We start from the raw sequence: 11,809 nt of genomic DNA on the forward strand, positions 1-11,809 counted from the left end.
GACAGCCAAAAATTGTTTTTTCCTTTTAAAAACAAAATTAAAAAAAGAGATATCAATATTTTGGCATGCATTCTTTCAATTATTAGCACAATGCTGTAACTAAGTGAACTAAGGTCATTTTATATTATTAATAAAAGAAAATTATTAAATTCTATTGTTAGTTTATATGGTTCAGCTGCTTCATGTTGAAACTCAATGTCTGGCCAATAGAAAAAGAAAAGGAACAAAGTAAAAGAAGTATTAAATTCCTTGGTTAGTTTTGTTCGAACAGCTAGTTTGATCCCGCCATAAAATAACATTGAACGATATGCTAAAGTTGGATCATGTTGAAACTCCATTTATATCCCATTGTTATCGAAAGATTTCATCTGTACAAGACTTTGTCAGAAACTTCAAGTCGAATTTCTGCATGCCAGACTAACGGATGGGGCGATGTTTTGAGTGGAATACGGTAATTCGAGTTGCTCTTGCATGGGAAAGGATAAATTGGTATGTGGTATTGAAACTTATCTTGTGAGTCCATGTCGACTCGTGGAACTCAGAGTTGGTATGTGAGCTGCTTGTGTCCCAATCTTTCAAAAGGATGCCGAAAAGAAAGTGCTTCTGGTCTACCAAACTACAAACTTTGATTTGCATATTGATCATTGCCAGCTTGAGACCCTGACAAGCACCTACGTACACCTTGCAGTCCTGCAATTGTCCTCTGGGTGATCTCAATTCGGCATTGATGCCAAGCGTGTGAAGTAATCCCGCAAGAAGTCAAGAAAACTTTGTCCCGATCCGATGCCACGTCATCCTGATCGAATATGTCCCCATCTGAGAACATATCCAAGGTTCCTAAATTTAAAGATGTTATTTTTGTAGGCGCAGAGAGCATCCAGGATTTCTTTGGCGCACCATTAGGCGGCAAGACGAGGCGGAGAAGATTTTTGTTGCGTTCCACTTTTGCCTTTTTTTTTTGGTATTGGGGGGTCACATGTTTTGGATCACACAGAAATAGCAGCCATATGATCAGATTCTAATCATCGTTTGTTGATGGTCAAGTTGTGAAGACAAAGGCCAGGATTTAAGGTCCTTTCTAGAGATTGATGGGCATTGGTTCCTTATGTGGGAGCTGCATAGACTTGCGTTTGGGCTTCTGGACCTGGGGTTCGGTGCAAGGGCTTTCCAAAAGCATAAAAAAGGTCAGCTTTAGATAAGAATAAGGGCATTCTTGGTATGCTCTGCCACCATCTGGCCTTTAAAAGTTTTACCTTGTTGCATAAGGTTTTATGCATTAGAAGTTCAATAGATTTTCTTGCCTCAATAAGGTTTTAGCATGACCATGCTGCTACTCTTGCGAGGTGCTCTATGCTGTCACAAGATTAGCCCACTGAGAATCTTCTTGCACTCAGGAGGGAGGAGGAAAAAAAGAAGAAGAAGAAGAAAGAAAGAAAAATCTTCCATGCATGGTCGGACTAAAAATATTAGTGGAATAATTAGAGATTTGATGTGTCTGGAAAAGATATTTTTGGTTTCTTAGTGGACTAAAAATATGTGGTTGTGTCCGTCGTATGTTCGAACGGAAGATTTTTTTTTTACATACACTGATACACAGAAGACATCACCTTATAACTGTTCATTCACAGACGTCCCAAAGTTTGCATGGTTAAATAATCGTCATAAAATAAAACTCACACAGAAAACAAAATGTCGCATAACTATTCAATCAAGCAGATTAAGTTCTTCATTTTGTTATGCTAATATCAATAAGTACCAATGTTCTAGATTCCCAATTATAGAAAGTCTCCATATTCCTCGGAATCTAGGTACATGATGTAAGAATTAATTGAATGGAATGTCGCTATCATTATGGTCCAGCCTTGGTTTAAGGTTTGAAGATAGCAATTCTGCATCCTAATTTTCAACTTGTAATATTGAACCAAAAATGCTTTATGTTGGCGAATCAGCGTCGGGCACGTGGACGACTAGCCAGAATCGATGCACTTGTGGTCAAGTCAAGCCCACGACCAATGGTAGACCCGATCCCGGATACGCTATCCCAGGTCGTGTCCAGTGGGAAGGGCAAAACAGTCATTCGGCGCCCCGTACGGGCGTTCATAAGTCGCGAGTATTTCGGCCGAGGAAAACCCGTCGTTGCCCGGTCGCCCCAACGCCGGCGCCGCGCGGCCGTTAGAAACAAACTCCCGTCCAAAAAAAGAACGATGCCGCGAAACGGCGCGAGAAACGCTCCGTCCGCCGGCCCTCCCATGGGCATTTCTAGCATTCGGAAGCGTAGCGCGAGAAAGATCGCCTCTGCCACGTTGGATAGATGACACGTGGCAAATGGTTGTGGGACCCGCACGCCGAGCTGGATTTGGATTGAGCGGCCCCCCGTCAACCACGGGGGGCTTAACAGGTGACGGCGAGGTTCCGTTTGTTGGACGGACAACAACTGTTTACTATCTTCTCTCCCCGAACCAGAAGGGCTATATATAGGAGTCCAACACTTGACAGCTTTCTTCCCGAGGCTTTTGAGACCTTTTTTTTTCCTAATAATTTCTCTGCCTTTGGCTTGGATTGGTGAATCTGTTTCTCCTTAATCTTTTTGGCAGGACAATTATAGAGTGGTGTTTAGAAAATTAGATTTGTCTTCTTTCCCATCTGAATTTAGATTTGTTTCGAATTCAGAGCTTGAAGAAAGAGATGCTGCAGGAAATGATCCAACCGCAGGAAGAGCTTGCAATGGTAATCCTCTGAATCTCTTTTCTCTAAGCTTACTTTTATGTCTTTAATTCTTTATCATCATGCATTTAGAACTTACTTCGTTCTGCAATGTGAGGGAAGTTCTCCCACAAAATATTTTCCTTTAGAATTATCTTAATTTTAAAGCTTAGATTAACCGCATTCTTTGATAGTTTTGATGAAAAAGTCTCTGCTTTATATTAGTTCTATGAAGCATGAACTACTACTCCCTGGAAGCTTGTTCAAAGTTATGGAGGGAAGAGCAAGGTTTTGTTAGGATGCACTGGCTTTTTTTAAAAAACATGATCCATGCCTCAAGTTCACCAACCACCTGCAGTTTTAACATTATATATTCATATACTTTTCTTTTAGCAAAACAGAGCATTCGTCAGAATTCATTAAATTTCAGTATGGGAAACCTATTTTTCTACTTTTGATCGGTTCAACGACTATGTTCCTAAAAATTTACTAATCCCAGAATGTCATTATTTATTTTTAAACATCTTTCTTGGGCATTATAACCATTTTATTTTTCAGTTAGTTCTTACTACCCAAAATCCTTAACGAAGAGATTTCTTCCACCAGCATCATGTGCATTTAATAGATTTTTTTTTCCCTTCCCAATTTCCTGTCGTTCTCCACTCATGGATATGATGTACACAAAAAGTAATTCATAAAAACAAATTTTCTTTTTTTTCTCATGAGAATATAATTTCTATGTTAATATTTTCCCAGTAGTCTCTCGACAGCTCAACATGGTCCACGATGTGAGAATTCAACGAGCTCAACTACGTATTCATACACAAAGCATGTCCACATCCACTCTGTACATCTAAATATGCATGCTGATGGGAGCCAAACGATTCCTCCAAGAATCAGACAAGACATCTTTGAGAAAAGAAGTGATACAGGACATTTCACCATGCTTCCCTTTCAAGCCGGACTTCTCTCATGCTCATCATTTCTGAGTTGATTCATAGAAATACCAACTTGTTTCATTTTCTATTATTAAAAAAAATAAGTTCTACCGAATTTTTATAAGTTTCACCTGCCATCAGATCAATGTCAGACCTTAGCCTTATGTTTGCCATATATCTACCCTAAAATTTGAAGAAAAAAAAAATACTTATGATGTTAACTTTATTTTACTGAAGAATTCTTTTGTTCTCGGATATAAAGTAGTTTTACTCAAATTTGAAAAATTAGCAACCATATTGTCGACAGCGTATGGGAGGTTTAACTGGATCCCATTTCGGCTGGATCCCACAATCCCACCACCGACCACCGACCACCATCCTCAGATCACAGAAGATAACGTCAATCCAGTAGTTGACTTTTTAAGTGTCACAGGTCAACGCGCCCAAACACCGTGGACCCTTCCACGGTTCCACCCCTTCATGCATCCACCTCACTTTCTCAAACTAGGCTATATATATATATATACACACATATAATAATAAGCTTGTTGTGTCCTATTTATAAAAACCATACAGCTGCTTCTGTAAATTCTCATGAAGTATCGTTCCATTTCCAAACTTACAGGAGGAACTCTCCAGCCCCATTGCCTCCCAAATCCTCGACTTCTGCGACGACATCAAAGACCTGTTTCCCGACACCCTCAGGACCTCTGAAGTCTCTTCCTGCTCCGGCGGTGGCGGTGGCATCGACCCATCCCCCTGCTACGACGACAACTCATTCATTCCCCCCTCCGCCTTCTCCCCTCTTCCTTCTTCCATGGATCCTTCCGCCTTCTCTGCCCTGCTCGACTCCTCCCAGCCACCACCTGACGATTTTGCCGCCGTCATCTCCAGCTACCCACCCCCTCCACCGCTCCCTGTGCCGCCGACAAACCTCTCAGGCCACCCTGACCGATGCGACAAGTCCGCGCTCGCAGATGCGATCGCCGACAGGTACACCGACTACTCGCCAAACTCCGCTGTCCAGCTTCTGGCGGGGCCGCTGCTGCCGCCGCCGCCGCCATCGGTGTACGAGGAGGAATGCTTGCCGTCATACATGTCAACGGTGTCGGCCTATGTGGGGTTGGACCCGCCACCATTTATGGATGCCGGCATTGTAGGTGGCGGCGGCGGGCTTTACTTGGGAGGAGGTATGAGTGTTTTGGAGGCTCAGCAGAGCTGGTATCAAGGAGGGATGAAGCTGGGGCCGCAGGAGACGGGGATGGCTCCAATGGACATGGTCGCGGGCGGGAGAAGCATAGAGTTCTACGGACAGTACTACAGCTCCACTGATCTCCAGGTATCTTGCAATTACTGGCACCACTAGTGAATTTATTATCAGAAGACGCTCATGCGGACAGATTCCATGCAATCGCAATCATAAAAAAACCACACCATTAGCTCTTCCATGTATCTGTCTCCCAGCGATGGAGCATGTGCCATCATAGTTTGATAAATTTATTGCCTCCTATTCAACAACATGATAAATCCTAGTTTTATGAATCTCTACAGATTGCCACCAACTTCCTCTGAAAATACCGATTTCTTGATACTGTCATGCAACATCATACGCTCAAAATAACAGTGAGAAATTTATTGCTACTGTATGGAGTCATCACAATGTGAGAGGAGACTGAACTATATAGATTTTTATGATAAATTCTTCGGCAAGCAAAATGGAAAAGAAATTTGATTGCAGAAGCTCCTTGATTTGATTATTTGTGTCTTGTTCTCTGTCAAGGTGCTCGGAGATAGCCACCAACATCTGGTGGGCGGTTGTGGCAGCCCCAAGCCACTGGTGGCTTCTGACGTATCAGCATGGGACGATTCCAGCTACAAAGTAGGCCGCCTCTCTGTCGAGGAAAGGAAGGAAAAGATCCACAGATACATGAAGAAAAGGAACGAGAGAAACTTCAGTAAGAAGATCAAGGTAAGAACCCTTCTCTGTAGACTGTAGCCGCCTCTCTCCCATGGAAGGGGGAAGATTGGGGAGGGCGGGGGTCTAATTTTTCTGTAACCTCGTAGCAAAAGTAACCATTTGATATTTCTCTCTCTCTCTCTCAGAAAAAAAAAGAGAAGTAATCCATTTGATAAATCATCTTTGATGTGTTTATTACACTTTTACAAATTGCTTATGCTAATGGTAGTATCGACGAACAAATAATGCAGTACGCATGCCGGAAGACACTGGCAGATAACCGACCTCGGGTCCGAGGAAGATTTGCAAAGAATGATGAGTTTGGAGAGGCAGGAAGACCCAGTAGCTCCACCAATCAGGAATATGATGACCATGAAGAAGTGAATTCCTTGACTCTGCTCTTTCCTTGTCCCTTAATTTAATATGCTTGCAGTCCGAACTCAGCGATGTTTTACTGCATAAAATGCAAAGACATTTTAGAGATGGAGAGAAAACAAACAACCAGAAATAACATAAAATACAGTTAATGATCTTTCAGATGAGGGCAAATAAAACTTAGAACCAACAAAGAAAAAAGTTGCCAAATTTAATCAATATTCACCTGTTTTGCACATTTGATGTATCCTGAGATTCAAGCGGACAGAGAATCAACAAAACCATATCCGACATGATAAAAACTGAGTCCAGAAAATTATATCAGGTTGGCAAGCTCAAAATGAATCACGCATATATAGATCTAGTTCTTTGACCTGTTCTGCACTTGGATAGTTGCAACTGCTGCAATTTATCATGATCGATCAATAATCACAGAAAATCACAACGCCATATTCCCATAATTTTGAAGTAGCTGCCTAGGTCAGATGGGTGCTGCATATAACAATGATCCATGAACTGTTCTTCATTTAATTTTCATAATCATTAAAAACAAAAAGAAAAAAGAATTGTTGCATAGCTAGTCATTCATCATTTCCCTCTTTTAATTTTTGCTTTCTCCATGATTAGTGCATACAGTGGCATTGATACCTTAATCCAGTTAAGGGAGAGGTTTGACCCTGATCAAGTTTGACTTGTAGCACACAGTGTGAGATTAAGCCATGATAGCAAGCAGACAAACAAATGGCAAGTTCCTCTCAATGGTCAAAACCATCCACTTTCAGGATCATCACTAGCGTCACTTATTTGCTGCTTTCTCCTGGACCATATGGTTCTTGCCAAAAGATTATGATTTGTTGCATCCAAGAGAAAGAACTGATAGTACCAGAATATGAAAATGGTTCGCCAGTTTAAGAGCAAAATTAATTAATAAAACCTACAGTTCGCATTGTTTGTGTACATTTACAATATATGAATATGGTATGCCTATATCATACATTTTATATTATCTGGCTACTCTTATTTGCAGGTAACGGTGAAGGACGAGGACACATTTGACCCCTCAGATATTATTGCAAATATCAGTGGTGTTAATTCCTTTCAATACAACTACACTATGGAGTCATGGATATGACCATCTTTGTGATAATTTAAAGTCAGTGTAAAATTTTTTTGCGAGGTCATTCACTAAAAGATGTGACCACTGACACATCTGACAAGTCGAATGTCAATTTTTTTTCGATGTCGTGCATATTATATATTTTGGAACTGATGATTTAGTTGTTTTTTTTACTTCTCTTTTTCTTCGTATTTGAACCAAGTCCCTCCAGCAGATTTAGACATCTTATTGAGCAATGTAAAACTGTAGGGGAGATTATAGTAAGAATGATGGCAAGGTTAAGAACACTAAAAAAATATATCCAGCAAATATGTAGTGTACTTTTCAATTTTATCCAATGCACATGTATTTTAATTTACATATAATTTTATCAAACACTTGATGTTTTGGAAAATTATCAAATGCATCTGAACTTCTCCAAAGAATGGTGAATATGGAATTTACATATAGCTTGATCAAACAGTTGATGTTTTGGGAACGTTATCAAATGCAGCCAGCCTTTTTAAAAGAATGGCGATGAGATGGGATGGTACAAAGAAAACTATACATTCCAATGAAGTTGCTTAATATATGGAATACAAGTATCGAACATTTTCCTGACAGGCAACTTGATACCTAAATTTAAGTTTATCATGAGTTCAACATACCAGTTCTCTTAAACAGCGGCAGAGTCCAAAGCCCAAGGTGAAAATTTGGTACAGAGTAGCAGGAAATACCAATGTTGACGAAGCCAAAGAGATTCTACTTTTCTAGTGCAGAGGTTCATTGCCTGATTAACTTTTAACAGATAACTAATTTGATCAAACAGAAATTAACTCAAATGTAGCTACGCAATGTAAAGGATACCAAAAGAATTAAGCAGGAAAATCTTAAAAAATATGACTTATGATTCATGAATTAACATGTACACTAGAATGTCATAGGTGCAGAACTTATCCAAGAAGGTCTACGAAAATTACATATTAAGGAAATAGCTACAAGTGTTACAATATGTGATAGCTATAACAATTACAGTTTCAGAAAAAACCTATGCAAAAAGGTTTCTAAACCTACATAACCTCCAGAAGTGATAATCATATGTGCACACATTATTGTTGTCGATGTTCTTTTTCTTGGATGCATTGAAGGATCCGGACCTCCTCTTCGATGGTTGCTTAGTGCTTACTGCTATGGAATTCAGTAACCTTATAGAAGACACAAGATGCAAATGATCGGCTTAAAATTATACTGAGCTCATCAAATGTCTCTCTCACCCATTCCTCTACCCTTTCTGAGCATCTCTCCAATTGTGTCTTGGTCCAACACAGTAAACAAGTTTGTCTGGTTTGATATATTTGCAAGTAGAATGTAGTACCTATATGCATCTTGCAGAGTTCCAAGTACAACATATTGTGTCGCTACTAAAGGGTATGCTGGGTTCATATTTAACAAATAGCAGAGCTATACGAATTCAAAATGCAAATGAATATACCTTTAAAACAACGGACCTCCCATCACCATTGATATTTAGTACGTGAACTCAATGCCACCGGCCATACTATACCACTATTCCATTTTTTACATCTAGAAACAGCCAACGATCATATAGAACTATAAATACTACAGATGGATATAACGAAACTTCTTCGAGCGGAGAGTAAAGACAAGAAAATTAATCTAGTCTAACAGTCTCCAATGGCTGTTCACCTATAGCAATATCAAAAAAAAAAGAGAAAGAAATCCAAAAAACTCTTAGATTTTTCAAACATTCTTTTGTCAAGAGTAAAGGGGAAATGCAAAGAAACTCCATACCTCGAATTAACGGCATAAGTAAAACCTCGACCAAAGAGGCCTCTTTTCCAACCTCTGCTCGCAGTCGGACGCCTTAGCGATCACAGCCTTAACCAAAAAAATTAACACATCAAGGCCGATCCAGAGTGCGGAATCCCACCGAATCCCTAACAAATCCTCTCAAACTACCAAGAAATTTCTCTAAAACTTATTACCACTAGCCGTAAACCCTAACCCTAACCCAGACCACGAGCATCTCGAAAGTCGAAACTGGGGTTTACGGTGCTGGAGTTGTTGAGGGCGAATAGGGGTTCGTGGGATCGCGCCGGGGGGGTGGGGGGGGGGGGGGGGGGGGGGGCGGGGCGGAGGGCCAGCGGAGTCGGAGGCGCCAGGAGCTCCGGCGGGCATCGCCAGAGGACGCGCTTGGCCACGGAACAGAGATCGACGACCGAGTGGAGTTTTCTCAAAGCTAAGAACTCGTCCGCCGACGACAGGTTCCGTGAAAAATAGTTCTCCAATCCTGTCATGCCGCGTGGCGGATTTTTATAATTAGAATCTTTAGGTACAAAACGTTTTATAAGTTAGTATTTGCATTTAACTCTCTGGGGCTTACTCAGGGTACCAGCTCAAATTTCCTACGAGGCGAAGATAGTTAACAACCCCATTTCTACGAACACTCCATCTTTAAATATTATGAGAAAATAGAAGGAAAAAGTGAAAGTATATATCAGGCTTATACGATCTACAAAAAAAAATAAAATCATAGCAACTTGTATGCATCCATGCTTTTTCTGACGTGTTTACCTCCTCCCATATGCAGCTTTTCATATAAAAATAAAATAAATATCGTAAATGAGAATCATTCACAATGATCTTACACGGAACAAATTGGACCAATAACAATGATTCTCTTGCAATATTAACACAACCTTCGCATGATAATAAAATAACACAACTAACTCTTAAAAAAATAATAATAAGTACCTTGAGCAAGGTACGTTGTATCGGTATCAATAAGCATACCGATCGTCTACCAGAGTGATACAATTCCAGTTTGGACTGATTTAAATCAGTACTGAACTGGCCAGCTCTTTTCCGCAGAAGCGGATGCGTCCAGCCGGAACCGAATAAGAAGATGAAGAGAAGGAGAGAGCGAGTGGGGAAGCAAGGGAGGGAGGAGAGGTCTCCGCCACCCACGGAGGGCGGCCGTGGAGGGGAGGGGGAGAGAGAGCGGCGGAGGCCGAGGGTGAGCGGCGGAGCCTGCAAGGGGGCGCGGCAAAGGCCGAAGCCGCGGCCCCTATTTCTTTCGAAAAAGGGGACGCGGTCGAGGAAAAAAATCTCCAAATTAAAAAACCGTGGTCGCGTCGCCTATTTCGAAAGAAACAGGAGCCACAACCTTGGCCTTCGCCGCGCCCCCGCGGGCTCCACTGCCTTTCCTCAGCCTCCGCCAGCCTCTCGCGGTCTTCCGTAACTGGCGGTTGCCTCTCCTTCTCCCTCCCTCCTCTGCTCACTCTCTCCTTCTTCCTCGACCCCGACTAGATTCAGCATCTACAAGCCCTGTACCGATTTCCATTGCTCCTCCGTACCGGTCAGGGCCCGAACCGATATGGTATGTGCTGAATCGGCTGGTACGGGCCGATACAGCGTACCATGATCTTGAGTGATCAAAAGTCTTTTTTTCTGTAATTATTGATTGGGTAATAAAATTAGCATATTTACAGCTAGGAATTGTCCATGACACTTTCATGCTAGACATCTATCTCACTTTTTGATGATATGTAACCACCAAGTTTTTGCTTTTCAATGACTGCCATATTAAAATGACAACAAATAATGGATAGACATACCATGGAGCCAACTTGAGCAGCAAACATACTGGCTATTTCATCCTTTAGTAACTAATGGCTTCAACCAAATTGTTTAGGCCAGTATGTTATTATGAATATAGATGCGAAAATTTGTCAATGTGGAATTAAGGGACAAAAAAAGTGACTTCTATTTTGTAATGTTCCTAGCAAGAGTGTGGGATCTACTAATTCATATGATCTTTGATGAAGGGAAAAAATTAGATAAATAGGTTAGTGGAATTTTTATTTATTTTCGCTTTCCACTGTTCCACTAGCTGGCAAAGCAACACCAAATGCCTATCTTTATGATAGCTTCAAGATATCTTTATGCTTGGAAACTTTGGACTCCACGTGAACAAAAATGGAGTGGATGGGAGTAGCGATAGGCAAGAAGAAGCCATGGTAGACGCCTGTATCAAGTTGTGACGTGATCATTGCACTGTTCTATATAAACAATTAACCTTTATCCTTTTCGGGGTGCAACCTTCAACGTTCATCAGGGCACGAGCGAGCAAATAGCGGACGAAAGTCTATGATATGGACGACTTTTTGATAGGATGTTGTCTAATTTGCTAGCCAGTCCATCAATTGATTTCTTGTAAACATAGATATCCAAGGATGGGAATTCTTTGGGAGCTCCTTGCATCCTTTGGCTGCTTGGATTCTGGATTTATCAACATAACATAAGCAATCACAATGATCAGTAGAATGCTTTGAAGTCCCTTTCGTTCTGCAGCCAAATGTCTATTGTTGCCGCTAGAATTCAAGATGAATGTTGAGGTCGGCTCCACTCCAAGTTGAAATGTTGGGGCTGATGAATAGAACGTCAGACATTGACAAATGAGATATTAGTGACAAGCTTGACCAACTTTCAGGATGTTAGAACAATCTAACAATAAGGTTCTCCTGCTGAAGTTTTTCCGGTGGAGAACTCTCCGACAAAAATCAATCGAACTCTAAGAAATAGTGGAAGAGAATAAGAGAACTTAGAGCTGATAGAATCATCAATCTGAGGGTCCCTCAATTTTTCCTAAAATAGAGTCTGCAATTCGTTACCAAAATTTACAATATGCATAATATACACGATAATGGCTTTCTACGT

The 11,809-nt window shown here is 41.0% G+C and overlaps 1 protein-coding gene across 1 annotated transcript; it reads left to right on the forward strand.

The window, feature by feature from the left end:
• Positions 1–424: 424 nt before the first annotated feature.
• Positions 425–7,930, forward strand: LOC120104291 (uncharacterized). The gene is made up of 6 exons (XM_089927697.1): positions 425–489; positions 4,242–5,006; positions 5,266–5,284; positions 5,380–5,610; positions 5,850–5,978; positions 7,001–7,930. Exons 1-6 carry the CDS (start codon positions 425–427, stop codon positions 7,103–7,105), a joined length of 1,314 nt encoding a protein of 437 aa, XP_089783823.1. The 3' UTR covers positions 7,106–7,930.
• The last annotated feature ends 3,879 nt before the right edge of the window (positions 7,931–11,809 follow it).

The sequence above is a fragment of the Phoenix dactylifera genome, chromosome 16 (assembly GCF_051530095.1).
Source record: "Phoenix dactylifera cultivar Ajwa chromosome 16, Ajwa_hap1_PhDact_Kaust_v1.1, whole genome shotgun sequence".
Taxonomy (NCBI): domain Eukaryota; kingdom Viridiplantae; phylum Streptophyta; class Magnoliopsida; order Arecales; family Arecaceae; genus Phoenix; species Phoenix dactylifera.